This window comes from Emydura macquarii, unplaced genomic scaffold (assembly GCF_026122565.2).
Source record: "Emydura macquarii macquarii isolate MOO-44397 ecotype Brisbane River unplaced genomic scaffold, CSIRO-AGI_Emac_v2 contig_691, whole genome shotgun sequence".
Taxonomy (NCBI): Eukaryota; Metazoa; Chordata; order Testudines; family Chelidae; genus Emydura; species Emydura macquarii.
The window spans coordinates 360,302-384,554 of NW_027130828.1; the positions used below are offsets into that span (position 1 = coordinate 360,302).

The following is a 24,253-nucleotide window of genomic DNA, read 5'->3' on the forward strand; positions in this document are numbered from 1 at the left end:
CCGAGTCTGTCAAAACTTTTGGCTAGTGCCGAATCATCAAAGGAAATATTAGCAGAGGAGTGGAGCAGTAGGAATGGCTCCAAAGACCTGGTTTCCCGTCATCATATTAAGGCTTGTTCTAAACAATGCAACCCTGCAGGGTACCTCAGGGCAATCCAAATCCATAAATATAAAAGAAAACTTCATCTTCTCCCAACCCTTTTATCCCACAGGGTTGTCTATATTGTCCAGGAGTTAAATTTAAAAGACTGGACAGAAAAAGTGCAGAAGACTTCCATGGTAATCTCCAGCTTTAGTTTGGTGTGGCAACAGAGAGAAATGTGGTTAAGATGAGGAGGAGGAGACAGAGAACCTTGTAGTCTATCTCTGTCCTCTTCTTCCTTTCTTTCTAGCCTCTTCTCATACATAGGTTCTGAATGCTGGCAGTTGTTGCACTTTTGATCTTCTGTCTGTGGAATAAGGCCCTTTTCTTGTTTGCCAGCACATAGAGATAGAGCCAAATCATAGTAAAACATTGTTCTAAGACTGTATCCCTTATGTGGCTGGCCAAACAGTATTATTTATTTAAAATGTTTATAGTACTTATCACAAAATGGTTTAGCTGGAAATAATTTTAACTATGATTAAAACTTTCCTAAAATGCTACAGCAGACAGTTATATAGCTCCTAAATACAGTAAAAAGCCTGCTGTAAAAGGGATCTTAATGAGAAGAATGAGTTTCTGGAAGTGTCCATTTATCAGATAACAGGTGACCAGTGGATAAGCAGGAGCATTAAACATGTGGACTGAAAACAGACACCTTCCTCTCTTCCAAGTGTTTGAAAATGGATTCCTTGAGGACCTGCTCCATAATTTTTTGGGGGACTGAGGTTAGGCTAACCGGTCTGTAATTCCCCGGTTCCTCCTTCTTCCCTTTCTTGAAGATGGGCACTATATTTGCTATTTCCCCCAATCGCCACGAGTTTTCAGAAATAATGGCCAATGGCTCTGCAATCACATGAGCCAACTCCCTCGGATGCACTGCTTCCGGCCCCATGGACTTGTGTATGTCCAGCCTTTCTAAATAGTCCTGAACCTGTTCTTTCAGCACTGAGGGCTGCTCACCTCCTCCCCATTCTGTGCTGCCCAGTGCAGTAGTCTGGGAGCAGACCTTGTCTGTGAAGACAGAAGCAAAAAAAGGATTGAGTACCTCAGCTTTTTCCACATCATCTGTCACTAGGTTGCCTCCCCCATTCTATAAGGGGCCCACACTTTCCCCGACCTTCTTCTTGTTAACATACTTGTAGAAACCCTTCGTTACCCTTCACGTCCCTTCCTAACTGCAACTCCAATTGTGCTTTGGCCTTTCTGTTTTCACTCCTACATGTTCGAGCAATATTTTTATACTCCTCTCTACTCATCATAAATTTAGGTACCCAAATGTTTATATTTCAACTGTACATAGCTTCTTTTTGGGCTACCTTACTAAAAATGAACTCATTTGTCAAGATAATCCAAATCTTTCAACACAAGACCAGATTACATATCTGAGCCTAGAATCTATTTGGAATCCTAGCATTATATTAACAAAAGGAAACCCCAGTGAACACTAAGTAAGTACTACTGTATCTACCAAGAATTTCACATATTTTAAAAGGACACTGCCAAGATGTGAAGATAAACTTCAGTTTCTTAAAAGCATCTTCCCTCACTGTTTAGAAAAAGCTCTCAGAGGCTCAAAACTGAAAACTGGTTCCATACCCCACACCCAACTTGCATGCATTTACCAACGTGTTATTATAGGCTGTTCCTGGGCACTTAGGTGCACACTAGTTAGTTACTGTACAAGGCCAGGGCTGCACACATGGGCGTGATGTTGAATGGTTAATCAAATACAAGCAGGCAGGGTTTGCAGAATTTGTTTTTCCAAACCACTACTCTAAAATCACAAACCTGGATCATACAGAATCACATGGTTTCTGGAAACATATGAGCAATAAAAAGGTAGGTCGCATTTTGGGCCAACCAACCTCAAAAGTGGTCCTTTAATCAAATATGTTTCCTAGTTTTGGTAAAACAAGGCTCCATTTCTAGGACTTTAACAGCTGCTTCATAATATCCTCAGTGTTTATTCAGTCCAGGAAAGCAATGTGTTGTACCCAAGCTCCCACTGAATCCCACAGATCCATCTGGAACCTAGTAGCTGTGAAGGTTGTTACTTAACTTTAAAACTGGCAACAAGGCATTTAGAAATACAATAATGAAGCATCCAAGTTGTCCCAAGTCACTGATTCCAAATCCTTTCATTAGCGACAAAAACAGGCAACAGCCTGTACAGTATGGTTACCATCTTCATTCTGCTTCGAAACAAGTCTTATTAGATAATAGTGAAGCATGTCTGTATGTTGAAGGAACAGGCTCTAGTCAAAATCTCATATGAATTCTATTGTGCAGATAGATAATAGATAATGTTGGGTAGTCATCACAACACTATTTTACCCTTTCCTGGGGTGATATACTTCCCTTGTTTTAGTTTTATGTGCTACTTTACACAGAACTATGTGAAGAGAGTGTAATTTATTATTACTGCACTGAATCAAGCACACTGAAATAATTAACTGTCCTGCTTTCTATTCACTAGATAAGTACTAATGAAAAAGCACGTTTGTAAATAAACACTGAATCCATCCAATTTCAGTTTTATGTACAAATACTCTGTCTATTCTTTAGGTAGCATTTGTGTTCAGTGATAAATTATGCTTATTTGTAAGTTAGCAATCTTTATCAATGCTCAGCTGTCAGAGATACTACCTTAGTCAGGAGGCTACTCCAGGAAGCAAGTCAGACAAAGAAGCACAGAGTAATACCACCAGAGATGATGGTCCCTGGCAGCTCCTGATGTGATGACAAGGTTGGTGGGAAGACAGACTTGGCTAGCAGTACTACACTCTCGCCAGCCTGTGCTGGTCAACCCCAGGGATTAACTCTAGGGAAACACAGCACTGGAATACCTCTGTGCTTTTACTCACAAGTGTAGCGGAAAATACCTACTTGGCTTGTATATTGGCTATTAAAAATGAGGGGCTTGCCAACTACTAACCTCAGAAATGCTCATTTTCCAGTTTCAGGTGAAATTAGAGATAGATGAACCCATCCCTTCTATTAGGCAAACAGTGCGGACTACATGCTCCATCTACAATCTCTACAAGTGAAGAGTAACTTCTGAAGGTTTTGGTTTTACTTATTTTTTAAAAGATGATAGGATTTGCCATTCTACTGCAGATCAGAAGGCAAAACTCCCGTCTTTGTAGGTAATTATTTTACAAACTAAAGCATGGTACATGGTGAGCATCTTAGCTCACCACCTGCAATTGTTTTTAACAGTTATACAATTATCTATCTATTTTTAAATAATGCCACAATATCTGACTCTGACTGCCCATGGCAGTGAATTCAAGACTAACTACATGGTGCATGATTTGTTCTAAACCGATTGGCTATTTTTTTTAACCAAGTGACCACTTGGTTCTTGGTATTGCAAACATATAGAGGTCAGGAGCTCACTATTGAAAATTTCATCAACTTCTACAACTATTACATTTTTGGTATCATCATTATCACTGGCTGCTCTGAAGTTCAGAATGAGGTATAGATTTTCTGACAATTCTTTCAGCATACCTATTTAATGAGAATAAAATGCAATTTTCCCATTTGAAATTCCATGAAATTCCATCTTTAGGCAGAACGCTGATGTGAATTGGATTTACCATATAGGCTTGACAAGCCTAGAATCTCCAGTTGCATAAACTAAGAAAGAATGATTGGTGTAAGGACAGACATAATATTGATATGTTATTCAGATTAAAATATTCACAACTTTTTATACCTGCAAGATCTTCCTTGGAGGAGACCAGTCGAGGAGAACTGCTTCCTGGCTCAATTCTTAAGGATAATCTGGAAAACAGGATTTTAGGCACTTCAGTAGTGAAAGCATTCGCTGAAGTTAGAAAGCTAAACAGAAGAAACTAGTTATTTTATTTTATTTAAATAGGAAGTCTGGTTTGATCTGAATGAATAATTATTTATTTAGCTTCATGACAAAATAGGTCCAGAGTTCCTAAAGTAAATCTCTGCCCTTTAAATCCAACAAAGAAACTAACAGATATGTTTTAAAATAGTCAGTGTGAATTTATCTTTTATATTTTCTGTCGAAACAACTATCTACATCTGAAAACGCAAAGACGTGAAAAGAAGACTGAACCATAGTGGCAAAGAACTTTCCCTTTGTATGTCAGGGATGTGTGAGGTGGAGGGGTGGGTAGTGGGTTCCCTACATGATCCCAGAGAACTGTGCAGTAGGAAATACTTATTTTATAAATGTGTTAATTATATGTACTTATGAAAATAAGGCTTATCTTGGAGGATTTGAAAGAGTTTGTTAGAAAATAATGCTGAATAAATGTAAATGTTTAATAGTTGGTGTTTATTTACAAAATTGTAATGTTAATTTTACACAACGTTCTGCCTGCCTGTGAGGCGTTTATAAGGTATTTATTGCTGTGGTATCTCAACACCCTTCCTCATGCCCCCTTTCTTCTGTTGCACCTACTTCCTGTCACCTCTTGTTTAACACATAAGCCCCTCCCCCCTGGCACCTACAGATCACCTGTTCTGCACCAGTGTTTTTGAGAGGCAAATCTGAACAGAACTGCAATTTTTAAGTATTTTCCTTCCTTAATATCACCAAAGAAGCCTTGGGTACATGGTGCTTTCCATTTCTAAGGCACAGAACCTCTGGACACAGCAGCAATTGAAAGAATGTTGATTTCATATTTACTGGTTTTTCAAAACCTTTAAAGCTAATATTAAGAATGGAGAGGGATTTTGTAGTCTTCTTGCAAGACTCATGCCCTTCATTTTTCCTCTTGGGGCCGGGCAAGAAGGAAGTGCTACCACAGAACTGGAATGCACATCTGTTTCCTTTCCTAACCCTTCTGTGGAAACGCAGTACACGTTCATCATACTAGTTATCCCCATAAACTGGGACAAAACACTGCTTGGTATGTTGCATTGATTCTTCCATTGAGATAATGGAATTTATACTAATTTATTTACAGTAGAACCTCAGAGTTACAAACACCAGAGTTACGAACTCACCAGTCAACCACACACTTCATTTGGAACTGGAAGTATGCAGTCAGGGAGCAGCAGAGAAAAAAAAAAAGCAAACAGTACAGGGCTATGTTAAACATAAACTACTAAAAATAAAGGGAAAGCAGCATTTTTCTTTTGCATAGTAAAATTTCAAAGCTGTATTAAGTCAATTTTCAGTTGTAAACTTCTGAAATAACCATAATTTTTTTTCAGAGTTACAAACATTTCAGAGTTACAAACTGTCATGCTGGGTAGATGGGGGTGGGAGGGAGAGCATTTGTCATATTGGTTAACATCAGTGTGTCAAAATCATAATAATTCATGTGAGATCTACCATGTCAAGTACTGTTAGAAAGCTTATAATATGCTAAGTCAGATGATGATACTTATGTTCATGTGTGATACGTGACATGGAAGTTATAGACATATTTGAGATATCTGTATTTCAAATTGTGCTGCCTGGGCAATACCCCAGATAGGATGGCAGCAGAACAATAGCCTGTTTAGTGGCCCATTAAGACACTCACGGATGCAAGGGGCCAGGAAGAAACTAAAGGCAGACCTGAAGAGTTAACAGGATTGGCCCATGTGACCCTGGACTCCATTTTAGTTCTTGTAATATTTCACAAGACCGAATGGCCAAGGCCAGAGGGTATATAAGGCCAAGCCACAGAAACCATTTTGTCTTTGTTCCTGTTCAGTTACAGACATATACCTGCCTCTGGATCAATTCATTTTGTAACTGAACCGAAGGACTTAGACCCATCCAGGTGTTGGATGTATACCAGACGAACTGTACAAGCCTGCGACTCCACAATTCTCCTAAGAAACCTGATGTATAAGGACTTTTAATCATTTGTATGTATCTGATTGCTCTAACCCTTTAACATTTCTCTTATGGTTTATTTCTTTCTTTTTACAATAAACCTTTAGTTTTAGTTACGTGATATTTTAGGTAAGATCCAAAGTCATATTGATCTGGTATTGTGGCTGACCCTTTGGGATCAGAGGGAACCTTTGTAATAAAGAGCATAGAGTTTAAATAACTGGTCTCTTTACTGGACCTAGTGCTGATTTGGGAGACAGAAGCTGAAATGCAGTAAAGGGGGCTGTGTGTATTTGTGTACTGGCTTCTGTAGGGATTCAGAAGTGCAGTTTGTGGCTATTGGGAAGTCTGGGTTCAGTGCTACGCACCAGTGCTGGGAGAATCTGCTCTCCGTTTACAGCCTGCCCTGGCCTTGGCATTTTCAGGTGGCTGCCCTGGGCATGGGATGGGTCACACAAACAACCTCCATTCCCGAGATGTTCGTAACTCTGAGGTGCTACTGTATTTAGAAATGTATACTGATGGCCATTCCCAACTATCTGGACACCTTAAATTCTTTATAAAAAGCAATCTACCAATTAAAAAATGGCAAAATACTAATATATCAGTTTAATGATTAACCCCAGACCACAATCCCTACTATTGAACAAAACACAAATCTTTATTCAGTTGAAATATTCAGCAACCTATTTCTTATACAAATAAATCCATTGTACTCTGGTCCACTTCCCAAAATCCTTATGTTTAATCAAAAAGCACATCTTCATAACATCTCTGTTCTCTGCATTCCTGCTCCTTTGGACGAAGGCACCTGCTCCGCAGTCAGACAAAAGAAGGCTGGAAATCTGCAGTCTCCAGTTAAAGGAGTAGGAATTATTTTAAACAAAGATATCAAGATACAAAAATCCTTTTTTACTGAGGATATTTAAATTCACACAAACATTATTTGCCTTAATTCTTCAGCATATGGCAAGACCAACGGGTATAATGAAGAGCAGCTGCCCCACTAGCTAACTACCCAGAGCAAAGTGCCATCACCTCAGCCAAGACGGCCTCAAATGATCCACAGAATCACTCCAGAGACAGATGATGCTGAACCTGTTTGCAATGGGCTGTTATCAATAGAGCACTGCAAATCTGACCATTTTTTGCAGATTGTGGATCGGATGTGGATTTCAAAGCTGGGGAAGCTGTATATAGCTCATTGTCTTTGAGGCTGCTTCCCTGCCTTCAATATCTGGGGGCCCCTGGGAGTTGGCCACCCATCTGCTGTTTGATGGGAGGCATACCAGGAGCCAGCTGTTGGTGGGGGGGGGGCGGGGGGGGGGTCGAGCTGGCTGTCAAACAGCTGTTCAGTGGGACTGCTCAGGATCCGGCCCCAATCAGCTGTTTGGCGGGGCCCCCAGGGCTGGTGACCGCAGGGCTCTTACCCCAGCCAGCAGCCTTGGGGGAAGGCAGTCCCCTGGAGCAGGCTCCAATTCCTCTGGAGCCTGGACTCACTACAGGAGGGGCCAGAATCCCCCTGGCTGGGTTACCACACTGCCAGAAAGGGATGACTTCACAATGGGGGCACCCCCAGGGAATGGATAGCAAGTGCCAGGGCCCTTAGCTGAGCCCCCCACTTGGGGGGGGGCAGCACCACACAAGAGCCTAGACCTGGGACCACAGAAGGCTGAGAAATCCCCCTTAGTCCTGCTCCAGAAGCCCCCCCAGTAAAAAGCATGCCTCCCACTTCCCTCATCCCTCTCCTTCACTTTTTCTCTTCAACCCCTCGGCAGCCCAGCCTCCTTTCCCCTCCAGTCCTCCCACCCCCTCGGCAACCCAGTCCCCCTTCCCCTCCACTCCTCCCAGGCAGCCCGAGCAGCTGTTTGGCAGGGCCTGGGCTGGCTGGCTGCTGATCAGCTGTTGCATGACCATGGAAGCAGTGGGGGTGAGTCACCAAACAGCTGACTGGTGGCCTGGGGCTGCAAGTCCAGTGTGGTAGCTATAAGGCAGGGAGTGCGGATTGCAGGTCGAATAGACATTGATGCTCGCAGCTGCGGATCAGGTGCGCGTCCACATTTTTGTATCCACACAAGGCTATAGTTATCAGTTTTCAAAGGGTAATTCCAGGGGTACGTATTGACATAACGCGGTTCAACAATGTATCTGGTGCATCAGAAAGCCAAATGGACAACATCACTACCTACAAACGTTATATCCCAGAAATGTTGGTTTTCATCCGACACACAATTCAAGAGTGCTTTTACTGCAACCAGTGTCACTCAGGGATATTCTAGAGTACTACGGCAACAATGCTTCTTTTCTACAATTCACTGCTGCTCTGCTGCAAAAAAACTGTGCTGAAACTAGTATTTTGAATTATCAATGTCTTGTCTATGAGCTCTTTATGGCAAGGATTGTCTCTGATTATGCACCTATAAAAATGGGGGTCCCAATCCTGGCTGGAGTGTCTAGGTACCACTGTAATATAAATAATAACCACCATCATCACCACTGCCACCACACTGGCTTTAGCTAGTATTGTACATCAACACAATACTCTTCATGACTTTGTCTAAACCAATGGTACATACGCATGTTGTAACTGTTATGTGTGACTGTATCACAGCCCCCCAGTACAATCCAAAATTTTGCTCCAAACCAATTATTGCTACTATAATATTGCTATTCCAAAGAAACATAACAGCAGCAGCTTGAGAAAATACATTTCTGGGATGACACAGATGTACTACACTTAAGTTCAGCACTGAGAGAACTGGTAATAGTTTCATTGCTTTTGTCATTCCAGGGAATCACTCTTACTTTTGATGGAGTCAAATTTGAATTCCTTATACACACAAACTCTTATTGAGCTCAACAAGTGTGTGCTTGAGTAAAGGGGCTCTTTGGCCCTGCACAAAGATATAAAATCTATGAGAAAGTATTTGAACTTTTGTTGTTTGATTTTCCATTATGATTTGAACTTCTATAGTGGAAGACGCAGAATCCAGTTCCTAGATCACTGCATGAGTGAGACAGCATATAAAACACTGCAGTAAGACACACAATCATTCTGTGTAATGAGCACTCTAGAGAAGCAGTAGTGGAAGTTCTACAGATACTTTTCATTATAGTAAGTGCACAGGTCCTGATTCAGCAAAGTATTTAAGCATATGTTTATCTTTAAGCACATACTTAAGGACTTTGCTGAACAAGGATGGAGTTAAGTATATGCTTGAAGTTAACAACATGCTTAAATGTCTTCCTGAACTGGGGGCCTTAGTCTTAACAGGCAATGGGTGGCTGGTTAAAAAGTGTTAATAAAAGAATGAATCTGCTATTTCGTGCCTGATTTTTGCTAACATATTTATAAATTGCTTGAGTCCATCCTTGTTCAGCAAAATTCTTAAGTATGTGCTTAAAAATAAACATATTATCGCGGGATAAGCCCACCCCATCCCCCCTCGTGGGGAAGGGAGGGGGGTGAGGAGGCTGTGAAGTGACCCCACAGTTGCAGTCTACCTGACTGGTCTCTCCCCAGTTGTGTGTCTCAAGGGACAGCCCTGGGGACAGGGCAGTGCGGCCTAATGGTTAAAGTCGGTAGTCACCCTTGGGCCAGAGCTGAGTGGCCTAGCGGCCAAAGTCAATAACTGCCCCCCCCCACCCCTCGACAGGGCTGTATGGCCTACTGGCCAGAGTCAATAAGCACCCTTGCATCAGGGCTGTGATATCGCCCCAAAGGCGGTGGGACAGGGAGGCTAAGGGGATGCAGGCCTGCCTGATTCTACCGCGTCCCAGCCCAGGGGCCTGTCCGTGGTGGGGTGGCTCCCAGCCACGTCAACGGGGATCCCACCTCAACGCATTGACCTGCCGCAGTCTGGAAGTACCACTCGCCCCATGCCCCTGGGCCACTTCCTACCGCTGCCCCTGCTGCTGTTGTCTGGGGCTCACCCAGTTCTCAGGGTCCTCTCGTGTTAGCTTCTCGCTGGATGTTGGCCTCCAGACCATCGATGGCATCCCACTGGTCTTTGTTTGGTTCTCCAGCATCTCCGGTTCCTCCAACCCGGGGCTGAAGGGGCTCGCAGCCGAGAGCTCCTGCCAGGCGTCCTTCCTTCTGGGCGGCCTCCCCGAATGAGCTAGGCTGCTCCCTTTTATCCTAGGGCAGCAGTTTGAGCATGCCCAGTAGAGTCTGGGGCTTCCGCTGCCACAGGGTATGGTTAACTTTTTCAGTGCGGGGTAGACCCACACTGTCACACATATGCTTCAGTATTTTGCTGAATCAGGGCCTATGTACCTTGTGTGACAAGTTGTAGAGGAGCACCCATTTATAGACAGTATCTGGAGGCTTTCTGTCAATATCTGGCAAGAGTACAAGCACTGTTGTATTCTGCTGAAATGTTAAAGGAAACTTTCTCAATTTATTTCTCGAATGAATTCTGTTTAAATAGAATTTAAAAGGACAGTCAACTTAAAATCTAGTCAATTTGAAATAGGAGTTAGAGTAGTTTCAAGTGGCATGCTTGTTAATTTTGTGGTTTTACAGTAATATTTTCCTATTTTTCAGAAGGTTTTTCTCTCCTGTTGCTGTGTGAAAGACCCACACAAACAGAATGGAAGTGACTGCACAGGGGCAACAGCCGAACTGTTTATAAAGAAATTGCTGTCATGTGCCCAAAGAAAACAAAGAGATGTTTTCGGTACTCTTTTCCTTAAAGCAGTCTTAGATTTTACTTGTGACACCACTAGGCACAAACATTTCAGACACAAGTGTAATATTTAAGTTGACAGTGTCCCTTTAAATCTAAATCATGTTCCAAACCTCACTTCTGAGATTCACATAGACTTAACAAAAATGCTTATTTCATGTTTTCCTGCTAACTCTAAATATAAGTTCATGCATGACTATGATTTAACAATTAAAGCTTCTGGGGAGAGAGTAGGAACTATGGTTCATGATCTTCTGGAAGAAGAACGGTCTAGTTCACATTGTGATTTTTTCAGAACTCTGATCAGTTTTTGGTTCAGGTTTGACTGCCATGATCAATGCTGTAGTTCTCAAAACAAACTATTTTGCTTACTATTTCAAAACTATCCACAGTGGCACATACCATAAAATGAACACCAAAGTTACAATTAAAGAGCTAAGATCTCTGATTGGGTGAGCAAAAAATGGAATAAACTGATGAACCTCTACAGTTCAGAAAGAGTAATAACTTCACTACATCAATGCTCTGTTTCTGTGATTGGTTAAACACACTACAGGGTAAGGATTTCACACGGCTGCTGACTGTGACAGCTATTCATAGTTTCTGCTTGCAAATGACATTGTGTAAAGGAATTCTAAAGATAAACAATCATAATGTTCTCCTTAGAATGAAACGATTCAGTGGTTGGAGATGCTTGTTTCCAATGCAATGGCAAGAGTGTGAGATAGTAAGAGTATATGAGATTAACGTAGCATAATAATTAAATCTATCTTATTTTCCTAACCCTTTTCCCAAGAGCCCAGTTAATTCCCATATGCTTTCTCTATAATATAGATAACAGTAATTAAAAATATTTATATAGCACTATTAATTTACACTATAATTTACAAAAATAGATAAGACACAGTCCCTGCCATAAAGTACTTATAACGTTCAAACTAAAATAAAACACGATGATTAAGTGAGATGGGGAGCAGAGAATAATGGGTGAAGCATCAAAATTACACCAGGCCTTGTAGGACAGGATGATGAATGTGAATGGAATAGAGAAGTATTACTGATATACTGGGTGGAATTAAGCACTTTGGGAATTCTCTCAGATTACGTGACTTCATAGTAATTATTGTGCTTTGTATTTACACTGAGAATAAAGCTCTATAATAGCTGTTTCATTAGGAGGCAACGTGGGCTAGGGGTTAGAGCCCTGGACTGGGACTCAGGAGATCTTAGTTATATTCCTGGCTCTGCCATTAGCGTGCTGGTGACCTTGACCAAGTCATTTCACCTCTCAGTACCTCTCTCCCCAGCTGTAAAATGTGGATAATAATACTGACTCCTTTGTACAACACTTGAAGATCAACAGATGAAAAGCATTATGTAAGAAATGAATTATTACAACTGCTTCATGTTTACTCAAACAGGGCCATCTGCCCCTAAATACTGGTGAATAAACAGAGGCATCCTCTCTCTCTCTCTGGAATTCAGTTGCATTGTTGGTGGGCCCTTTCATTTTCTGACTCTCTGATTAAGATGGTACAATCTGCACCAAGACAATTTTACATATTGTGGGGATGATTTTCCTTAACATGCAAACAACTTTCCTCTTGTTTATTTTATTAGAAGGCTCACTGTGTTCTTATTTTTTCCAGAAAGAGTAAAAAAAACAAAACAAAACAAAAAACAAAAAAAGAATGCTTAGATAACCAGGGACGGGTGCTATAAAAACCCCTAAACCAGAAGTCTGATCAGTGTCTGTTTTGTATCAAAGCAAGATATAGTTTATTAAATCAGAAACTTTAAAGTAGCTGCCCAAAGCAAAACAGCTAAGTTGCTAGTTTACGAGAGAAGAGAATAACAGAATATTAGAGTTGGAAGGGACCTCAGGAGCTCATCTAGTCCAACCCCCTGCTCAAAGCAGGACTAACCTCAGTTAAATAATCCCAGCGAGGGTTTTGTCAAGCCGCAGCTTAAAAACCTCTAAAGATGGAGATTCCACCACCTCCCTAGGTAACCCATTCCAGTGCTTCAATGCCTTCCTAGTGAAAAACTTTTTCTGAATATCCAACCTACACCTCCCCCACTGCAACTTGAGACCATTGCTCCTTGTTCTGTCATCTACTACCAGTGAGAACAGCCTAGCTCCATCCTCTCTGGAATCCCCGTTCACGTAGTTGAAGGCTGTTATCAAATCCCCCCCTCACTCTTCTCCTCTGCAGGCTAAACAGGCCTAGTTCCCTCAGCCTCTCCTCATAAATCATGTGCTTCAGCCCCCTAATCATTTTTGTTGTCCTCCGCTTCACTCTCTCCAATTTGTCCACATTCTTCCTGTAGTGGGGGACCCACAACTGGACACATTACTCCAAATGTGGCCTCACCAATGCCAAATAGAGGGGAATAGTCACTTCCTTCGATCTGTTGGAAATGCTCCTGCTAATGCAGCCCAATATTCTGTTAGCCTTCTTGGCAATAAGGGCACACTGTTGGCTCATATCCAGCTTCTTGTCCACTGTAACCCTCAGGTCCTTTTCTGCAGAACTGCTGCCTAGCCAGTCAGTCCATGGTCTATAGCAGTGCATGGGATTCGTCCATTCTAAATGCAGGATTCTGCACTTGTCCTTGTTGAACCTCATCAGATTTCTTTTGGCCCAATCCTCCAATTTGTCTAGGTCACTCCATATCCTACCCTGGAACATAGGGATATCTACCACTCCCCTTAACTTAGTATCATCTGCAAACCTGCTGAGGGTGCAATCTACCCCATCCTCTAGATCATTAATGAAGATGTTGAACAAAACTGGCCCCAGGACTGACCCCTGGAGCACTCCACCTGCGACCGGCTGCCAGCTAGACATCGAGCCATTGATCACTACCCATTGAGCCAGATGATCTAGCCAGTTCTCTATCCATTTTATAGGCCATTCATCCAACCCATACTTTAATTTGCTAATAAGAATACTGTGGGAGACTACATCAAAAGCTTTGCTAAAGTCAAGGTATATCACGTCCACCGCTTTCTCCACGTCCCCAGAACCAGACACCTCTTCATAGAAGGCAAAACCTTTTGTCAGGTTGGTCAGGCATGACTTTCCCTTGGTGAATCCATGCTGACTATTCCTGATCACCTTCCTCTCGTCTAAGTGCCTTAAAACGGATTCCTTGAGGACCTACTCCATGATTTTTCCAGGGACTGAGGTGAGGCTGACCGGTCTGTAGTTCCCTGGATCCTCTTTCTTCCCTTTCTTGAAGATAGGCACTATATTTGCCTTTTTCCAATCATCAGGGATCTCCCCCAATTGCCACGAGCTTTCAAAGATAATAGCTAATGGCTCTGAAATCACATCAGCCAATTCCCTTAGCATCCTCCGATGCATTGCATCTGGTCCCATAAATATACCTTAATTTAACCAAATTCACCTTAATCACAGAGTAGAATACAAAATTGACAATTTGTAAGCTGGAGAAGTGCTAGGCTCTCCTTTTCAAGAGTGTGCTGACTGTGAGCATGAAGAAAAACAGAGAAGGTGTGGACACTATGGCCTTATTTTTAAAGGTACTCAGGCATTACTCCACTCAGCACTGCAAGGCGTAAGTGACTTAACAGCTAAGTCCCATTTTAAAAAGTAATTCAAGTACTTAGGAACCTAAGTCTCAGGCCCCTAAATGCATAAGTCACTTTTGAAAATGTACACAGATGGCTAACACACTTGCAACACTGAATGGAGTAATGCCTAAATTCCTGTACAAATATGGGCCTACGTGGCTCTGATGTAAAGGTACTGTATGTAATTCTCTTCTTTAAATTATTTCTTTGACCAGATAAGTTTTTTCCTACATATAAGGGTCTGAACAAGAGTGTTTGTCTTTTGTTCAAGAAATAAATGTATACCATCGCTGTACTGTAAAAGTGTGAATTTCAGTGCCACACTACCTGAAACCAGCTCTGGGATCTTTTTCACTTTTCCTTAGATACTGCCCTGGAAACAATGAAAGAGGAGATGCACTCTCAGGCACTCAATCCAAGAGTGTTGTGCAGAGTCATTATTTCCCATATTATTGCTCAGGTATTATAGCATGAGGCCAAAGTCACACTTACGCAACAAGAAGCAGTCCCACTCTGACAGCCTCTGTCACAGCCAGCAAATGAGAAAGGGAAGGTCAAAAGCTTCAAGGCAGAAATCCGTCTCAACTTCCGAATACCCACAGGCAGAATCAAAACTCTCCTAAATCAGAGGAGCTTAAATCTGGATATTTCACTGGCATCAATACATTTCTATAACCCTAATGTTTCTTTACTCAGCATTTTAATTCTAGAATAATTGACATCACTTAAAAAGAAAAAGCCCCAGGTTTGTATGGATGAAGGCTCAAGTAAGGGACAACTGGATGCACTGCACATGCAGTCCAGAGAGTAGTAATAGTGACTTTTCACTTACCATTTAGTTCACAATCTTGTATACTGACAACTTAAACAACACTTGGAAAAAACAACTTAACTTTTGGGGCAGATTTACTGCAACTCTGCTAGCAAGGTCCCTTGATATTTATCTGACCCATATCACCATAGTATCCAAGTGCCTCAATCATCAATGAATTTTATTGTCATAACACCATAGAAGGTAGGGCAGTGCTGTTCTCCTCATTTCACAGACAGGATCGGAGGCACAGGGCAGTTTAAGTGACTTGCCTAAGGTCATGCAGGAAGTTTGTGGCCGGGCCTGCAAGTGAATCCAGCTCTCCCGACTGCCAGGCTGGTAATTTAACTGCTATCTCCATCCTTCAACCCCGAAGACTGTTTCTGTTACTGCCATGGTGGGCATTTCTAAGAGTGAGGAGCAGTTTTAATTCGTACTGCCACCTCAGCAGGCAGGACCTATGGTGGCACAGCTGCTCTATATAAGCACTCCCTGGGCCAGGTCCACCTCCCAGTAGGCATCACCTTTCGGTCAGCACTGGTCCCCTTACCATGTCTCAGTGCAGAGATCTCACTTGCTTTCCTCTGGGACCTCTCTGCCAGTGTGAATCCAACCTTTTTCTTATTAATATTCTTTGACTACAAGTTAACTTCTTTGCTAAGTATGTTAATTAATTTTGCCTCTCAGTATCTTAAAGTAAGAACTATGACTACCAGATAAATAGATGGGAAGATTATCTTGTTTCCCTAAAGCATCTCTAAGTCACTTTGCATCCTTTGATGGAATGCTCTGTCTCTGTGGGGGGGTGGGAGTCTGGTTACCCCTCTGTTTCTCAACATGGCATCAAGGGGAGAGAAATTATTATTCATTTGTATTGCAGTAGTGCCAAGGAGCCCAAATCACAAACCAAGGCCTCACAGTGGTAGATGCTGTACAAACACAGAACAAAAAGATGGGTCCTGACACAAATAGCTCACAATCTAAATATAAGATAAGAGACAACTGGTGAATACAGACTGACAGGAACAGAATGAAATAATGATGCAACATTGGTCAGCATAGTAGGGAGTGGTCTCAGAACATCAAGAGGCTAACCATTATCATGGTGAAGAACAGTTTTAAGAAGAGATCTGAAAGAGGACAATGAGGTAGCTTTGCAGATGTACATGGAGAGCTGTTCCCAAGCATGAGGGATGGCATGGGAGAAAGTGCAAAGCTATTTGTTTGAAAATGTAACAAGTGGGCAATGGAGGCAGGCATCATTGGGTGACTGCAGGCAGGAGAGGACAACTTGTTAGAGAATGACAGATGGTAGGTAATGTGGGGATAGGTTGTAAACGGCCAAGAAAGGGAAGACAAGTAGCTTATTTTTTAACTGATAGAGAGAAAAGGGAGCAATGGAGGGATGCAATAAGGTCAAAGTGATGGGCTAGGAAAATGATATTTGTAGAAGTATTCTAAATGGATAAGAGTGGGGAAAATGAGATATGTCAAGGTCAGAGAAGAGGATGTGGACGCAATTGAGGTGCAAGATGATGAGAGCCTGGATAAGAGTTTTAGCTGTGAGAATGGATAGGAAAGGCCCTATCTTAAGAGATGTTATGCAGAAAGAATCATCAAGTTTTAGAGACAGCCTGGACATGAGGACCTAGAGAAAGTGCCAAGTAAAATATGACACTCAGGTTACGGGTCTCAGTATGAGGGAGGATTTCCTGGTGGTGTGGTCCACAGTGATTGAGAAAGAAAGGAGGGTTTTGCGGGAAAGATTAGAGTTCTGTTTTAGCCACACTGAGCTTGAGGTGATGGCTAGACATCCATAAGGAAATGTCAGAGAGACAGGCCAAGATTCTAGTTTGGAGAGGAGAGTGGTCTGGAGTAGGGGGCTGGATTTGAGAGTCCTCAGCATAGAGATGGTAAGAACAAAAGAACATAAGAATGGCATGCTGGGTCAAACAAATGGTCCATCTAGCTCAGTATCCTGATTTCCGACAGTGGTCAATGCCAGGTGCTTCAGAGGGAATGGACAGAACTGGTAATCATCAAGTGATCCATCCTGTTACGCATTCCCAGCTTCTGGCAAACAGCAATCCCTGCCCATCTGACTCATAGCCATTGATTTTGTAGTTGAATTTGTGTTAGTCGATGAGATTATCCAGAGACATAGTGTAGAGGGATAAGAGAAAGGGAGGCCTGTAGAAACCCCCACCCCAAAGTTGGAGGGATGATGATAAGAATTCTCTGGCATGCTGAAGGAATGATTAGAGAGATAGCATGAGACCCAAAAGAGGACTGAATCACAGAAGCCAAGGGAGGGCAACATATCAACAAGAGGAGCATGACTGACAGTGTCAAAGACTGTTGACAGTCTGAGATTGGTTATCCGTCTGCATCTCACTAGCACATGGACCCAAGGGGAGAGAGGAGGCATTTACTTCTTTTCCTCCCAAGCAGTGAAGAAAACCACAGCAACCAGCCTATATCAAATTTGGGCAAGCGGCCCTTTCTACATAGTGCTAATAGGCACAATACTAACAATTTCTAATCAGTTTTTAGGCAGGCAAGGATTGGAAGGCTCTATGGGAATCTGTGGTGTCTTGTCCAGCTTTCTGTTCACTATAGTAGGTTGAAAACTAAGATTCCTTTCTGTAGGAGGAAATAAAAAGATTTTTGCTGGTAACTCAGGTGTTGAGTGCACCAAATTCAACTGCATGCTTAGTTCTGCAGCTTGAAAGAATTTAAAAGCACTCTGTACTCAGTGGCAGATGTGGGAAAGTTTAAATAGACTCGCACTACTGGTAAAGCAGTCAGGAAAGAGACAGGACACTCCAGGAGCATTATGATCCCCTCCAATACTATTCTGTCAATTAGGGATTCAAGAATTTGTTTGCATTTTAAAATCTGCACAAAGGAAAATTCAACTGGGAGTCAGGAGACCTGAGAAATGGAAAAAAACCAGATGTTCCAAGGTTAACAGGATTTCAAAAGCTATATTGCTTACATAGGCAGTAATGGGTAATTTCTTTTGCAGCTGTTCAGTGAAAGTCAAGGTACACATAGAAAAACTGAAGACTTCCACTGAAAACTTCCTTAATGGAATATGAGCTATGTTTAACATGAGTGGACAGCTTCTAAAGTTACCAGATATAAGCACAGGAAAAACCCAGACAACATGCAAACCGAACAATGTATAAAATTTGTATTTAGCACTATTCCTTTTCTGAGCACTTTATAAGAGGTATTATAGTCAAAGTCAAATTTACATTATTTTTAAAGGACAAAAGGTAAGTAATTGTTAAAAACACAATAAGCACATTTTCTCCAGCTGAGACTGTGAGATGGTCCAGGGTTAAAGAAGTAAGTGGGAGTGCAGGATTTCAATTAGTGAGCCCTTAATGGAATAGGAAAATATATTTTGACTGATCAAAAACAAGATCCACAGATACATGAGCCAATGGGATTTCTGCCTGTGTCCAGCAATGTAGGCAGACCCTGTCAGATATAATATACAAGCAACTGAACATGACCTCCCAATGTGATGCTGTGGCAAAAAGGTCTAATGCAATCCTGGGTCGTATAACCAGGGGAGTAGTTAGTAGGGATAGGGAGATATTTTACCTCTGTATCTGGCATTGGTGAGACCAATACTGTGTCTAGTTCTGGGGTCCACTTATTAAAAACAATGTTGAAAAACTGGAGAAAGTGCAGGAAAAAGCCACAAAAATTATCTGAAGGCTGAAGAAAATACCTTAAAAGTGAAAGACTTAAACAGCTGAATCTATTTAGCTTAGCAAAAAGACAACTGAGAAGTGACTTGATTATAGTATAAAAGTAAAGGGAAGAAAGAGAATACAAGGAACTACAGACCAGTCAGCCTCACCTCAGTCCCTGGAAAAAATCATGGAGCAGGTCCTCAAGGAATCCATTTTGAAGCACTTGGAGAGAGGAAGGTGATAAGGAACAGTCAGCATGAATTCAAAGAGCAAGTCATGCCTGACCGATCTGATTGCCTTCTTTGATGAGATGACTGGCTCTGTGGATGCGAGGAAAGCAGTGGATGCGATATATCTTGACTTTAGCAAAGCTTTTGATAGAGTCTCCCACAGAATTCTTGCCAGAAAGTTAAAGTAGTATGGGTTGGATGAATGGACTATAAGATGGATAGAGAACTGGCTAGATCATCAGGTTCAACGGGTAGTGATCAACGGCTTGATGCCTAGTTGGCAGCCAGTAACAAGCTGAGTGCCCCAGAGGTCAGTTCTAAACCCTATTTTTTTCAACATCTTCATTAATGATCAGGAGGATGGGGTGGATTGCACCCTCAGCAAGTTTGCAGATGATACTAAACTGAGGGGAGTGGTAGATACTCTGGGGGACAGGGATAGGATACAGAGTGACCAAGATAAATTAGAGGACCGGGCCAAAAGAAATCTGATGAGGTTCAACAAGGACACTTAAAATTGAAGAATCCCATCACTGCTACAGAATGGGGACCGACTGGCTAGGCAGCAGTTCCGCAGAAAAGGACCTGGGAGTTACAGTGGATAAGAAGCTTATAATTAGAAGAGACACTGTTTTTCCCATGATAAGCTGGTACTTATCCCTAAATCCTGACACTGTGAAAACGATTCCAGAATATTAGGATCATAGGCATCAGAAGGTCAATATCTCTTGTGTCACACTGGAGGTATATTGGGGAGATACCAAAAAAGGGTAGGTCCAAAATAGATAACAAAGATAAGGTATTATTAGAGACTGAGATATTTGAAGAAGAGATGCTGGAGCAAAGTGATAATTTTAAAACCAGTAAGTCACCAGACCGGATGGTGTACATCCAAGAGTTCTGAAGGAACTCTAGTATGAAGGGTTGAGCTGCTCACAAAAATATGCACACACTCATTAAAAACAGCGACTGTTCCAGAGGATTGGAGGGTAGTTAATGTTGTACCTATATTTTAAAAAGTCTCTAGAGGTGAGCTGGGGAATTATAGACTAGTCAGCCTTACATTTGTATCTGTCAAACTGGTTGACAGGATGATTGAGTGGGATCCTATACTGAGGTTGCCTGCAATAGAGGGGACTGGACCTGATGACCCAGGAGGTCACTTCCAGTCTATGTTTCTATGACTGTTAAAGGCAGAATAATCAAACACCTGGAATATCATATGATGGGTCTAATTTACACAGATTCTGCAAAGGAAAATTGTGTCTCACTGATCTCTTAGAATTCTTTAAATGTGTCTATAAACGAGTGGATAAAGGAGAACTGGTTGACCTAATGTTTATGGATTTCCAAAAAGCCTTTCGCAAAGTCCTGCACAAGAGGCTACTAAAGAAGCCATGAGGTCCTGGGGTGAGAAGCAAAATATTGTCAAAGATCAAACACTCTCTAGGAGACAGAAAGCAGTAGGACTAGAAAGTCAATTTTCTTCATGGCAGAAGGTTAACAGAGAAAGACCTAACCTAAGTAGGTGAAAGGGGAGCTCATTGCCAGAGGAAAACAGAGGTTCAAATCTACATGGGTAGAAAGAATATCCAGAGTGATCATAAGAAAAACATTGGAAGGGATATTAAACATCATGCTTCAGGGCTTAAGCCAATCTGTATTAGACAGTAGGATGAGAGCTAACATGGGGAGCAGATTATCCCACATCTGCCTGATACAGGATTCTTACATCTTCCTGGTACTGTCCACTGTTGGAGACAGGATACTGAACTAGATGAACCTTGGGTCTGATTTTGTATGGAAATTCCTTACCTTCCTTTCCGAATACTTGCAGATTACATGGAGGGAGATTGTTTCCAAGAAAACATCAAGGTTGCAATGTCCTTATCCAAAAAGGCCTTTTATTCAGTGGCCTGCCATCTGAAAAGACATGTCATATGCCTCAGATGTGATGCATCATCCTGGGTTATGGTACAAAGTGCCAGAAGATCTGTCACTAGAAGCCAGAATTAAGGTTCCACCACCAGATTCAGAAGCTCTGGATACCAAGGGTAACTTGGCCAGTGCAGAGTGAGAGAGGCCTAGTCTACACTATAAACTTAGGTCAACAGAAGCTGCCTTATGTTGACCTAATAATGTATGCTTCTACACTACCAGGTCCCTTCTGCTGACCTAATTCACTTGTAACATCGACTTAATTACTCCACCTCCACAAGAGGCATAGCACTTAATTCGATGTTGATGGGTCGACAGAGAGGCAGTGTAGACTTACACAATGCTAAATCTGCTGAATTGGTCTCCAGGAGGTGTCCAGCAATGCTCTGCTGTGACTGCTCTGGAGATTGTTTTCAACTCCACTGCACAGCAGCCACATACACAAGAAATGGTCCCTCCCCTGTTAAAGCACTGGGAACTTTTGAATTCCCATTTCCTGTTTGATCAGCGTGGAGAGCTCGCCAGTCTGTTTGTCTAAGGTTAAATTATTTTCCTGGTCTTTCAGTTTCTATGTTTGTGCAATAAAAGTTAATGTTTTGAGAATGAAACTATTTATTTATTCTAAGCATGGGGGTTTGGAGGGAGAAGGGGAGATACTGGGAAAGTGATACAATGGAGGGAATGGTATGGGAAGACACAATGCAGATAAGCAGCACACATTACTGAGGGGGACGAAGGAACATGTTAAAAAGGAGAGATATTTTGCAATGTCCTTCTCTCTTCCATCTGCAAACCTCCATCAGCAAACACCCCAACCAACTGAAATGTTGATCACAGGGAGAGGGCCTGGCTGGAGGCAGACCAGTCAGCCAGTGGTGAGAATCATCTAAGACTGTAAGGTTGCTGAAAGTGTTAAGCTTAGTTTAGAATGTGATTTACTTTTAATCAAATGTGACCTGCTTTCCTCTGACTTACAATCACTTAACATTTATCTGTAATTAATAAATTTGTTTGTTTTATCTAAAGCAATGCATGTGGTTTAAGACTCCATTTGAAGTGACAAGGCTGCTGCATATCAATGTCTTTGATAAACTGACGAACCAATGAGCTTGCAGAGTGTAGTGGGCAGCACTGAACATTGTAAGACGGCAGTTCCTAGGATTGCATCTGGGACTGGTGGTGTTGGCTGGGTTTATACCAGTGCATGATCCCAAGATGGCTGGTTAGAAGCACTCACTCACTTAGTTGAGAGCAGCTGGCTTGCCATAAGCTGTGTGTGGGCTGACCCAAGAGTGGGGGTTCACAGAGCGGGGTAGGGAAAGATGGGCTCCAAAAGTGAGGGATTGAGGTGACACAGCAACACACCAGTCCAGATAAAATATGGGAAAGTCAAAAACCTCACCTCACAGCACAAGGAGCTTGAGGTTACGCAAGGCCATGCCTATGGGTATCGCTAGGGAAAACTCTCCAACACTTGTGCTCAAGATGTGCACATACTTACAGTGTAATGGACATATGCAAGCACTCAAAGAAGCTGCAGTGACCTTTACCACATTAGATGTCAAGTTCTGCCCTGGTTTTCTTTCATTTTTAATCTTTTCTTTGGCTTCAGCTGAACTCTCACTAGACACACTTACACTTATAAAGAAAATTAGTGAATTCTCTCAGAAAATGCTTTTTCCCAGGTATGCAGATCAAAGGCTGAGTACTGAATGACTCCCAAAAATATATGTAAATACTTCTCACAGTTGTTAGCAAAACTTCTGCTGGGATTAAAAATGGCTTCAAAAATTTAAATATAAATTATTCATGATTTATAGCAGATCCAAGTATTATGTCATAGTACTAAATATTTATAGTGACCATTTGTTTTGTTCACTTTTGGAAAGATATTAGAACTAATGAAAAACTACTGTCTATATAATCTCAACATTGTATCATGAACAAGAAAGCCTGTCCAAGCATTTGCTGGCAGCCAGCCAAGAAGCTGTAAAGCACACACTAATTACAATTTTCCCTATTGCAACTCAGATTATAAACTTGTGCTCTCCGGCCTTCAGATTTAATGTAACATGCTAATCATGTTGGAAATAAGTAATACAATTTCTTGCTTACTAAATGTTAACATTCAAATGCAAATAGATATGAAACTCAGACTACTTTCAATATAGAGATAGGACTGTCCTTGATCTGTACAAGAACATATAATGTGCAAGTGTTTGATGTGCGTAGTGTGCAAGTCTTTCCCTCTCCTTCTCTCGCTTTCTGTTTGTGTTGTATGATATGAGGAGAGGGAAATGCACACACAAATCCCACCATGAAATTAACATATGTTGTATTTGAAAAATGTTTCGTAGATGTGGGGTTTTTCATCTGGAAGACAGTACAAAATACTAAACATCACTGTTCCTGTATCTGCTTTTAAATCTATTCCAAAAAAATAAACTAGTCAAAACTATAAAGAAGGCTGATCTTTTGTCGTGAATAGGCCAAAGCTGATTTGGCTTCTCTAGTTGGAGGTTAACCTAAGCAACGGGACAGATTATGGAATATATTGTCTCCAGTTCAAATCTGTCCTGACACATTCATGCAGTTCTGGTATCAGTCTCAAAAGAATGTCAGTTTTGTATATTATTTCCTTTAGAATGATTCTCTCATCTGCAGCAGAGTAAAACTCCAAACGTATTAATCTTTTATATGCTTCCATGCTGCAAAATTAATTATCCCATATTTTTTCATAAATGCTTTGTCTCAATTACTGTTTGGCTGAAGAACTTTAGTATATATGCACTGGTCTGAAGTAGAGCTGAGTAGAACAGCTTTAGAAATTTGAAGTATCTCCAAACATGGCATATTTGGAAGCAAACATGCAGGATCACTATTTTGTTACATGCTGACTGTCTCCAAATATGTCTTGCCTACTTTTAAGAGACTTATCTTTCTCTTGACAATGTCTACAACAGCAGCGACAGGCATGTGAACAATAGCTTAGTACCATTCTCTAATACCAGAAGCAACTGAAGTAAGCTCAGCTGTAGCTGAGAAATAAATGCAGGTTAGTTCTGTTTGATGCAGTTTAGCTCATTCTTTGGACTGGCACATATATGATCCTGAGGATTATAGAAGTGAAGCTGGGACCCTCAGTTTCCCACTCTGGAAAATGAATGTGTTTGCCTGTGTGCTATATGCAGCCTCTTTCAGTCTGGCACGTTGGTTTTCTCTTGACCTTAGCTTTTTGAGTGAGTGTTGCTTTACACACACCTGACACACGAAAGCAGTAGCCTGACAAAGCCAGCCTTGTTTGTTGTGAATTAG

The 24,253-nt window shown here is 41.7% G+C and overlaps 1 protein-coding gene across 11 annotated transcripts in view; it reads right to left on the minus strand.

Moving 5' to 3' along the window:
* RALGPS1 (Ral GEF with PH domain and SH3 binding motif 1) overlaps nt 1-24,253 on the minus strand; it is a 322,505-nt gene that overhangs the window by 53,647 nt on the left and 244,605 nt on the right. For 10 of the 11 annotated variants that reach the window (XM_067541641.1, XM_067541639.1, XM_067541645.1 and 7 more), the window contains one exon: nt 3,867-3,934. In XM_067541641.1, coding sequence (XP_067397742.1) covers nt 3,867-3,934 — 68 coding nt within the window. Of the gene's footprint in view, nt 1-3,603; nt 3,788-3,866; nt 3,935-24,253 lie in introns of those variants that run through there. The other variant, XM_067541648.1, reaches the window with a different exon arrangement.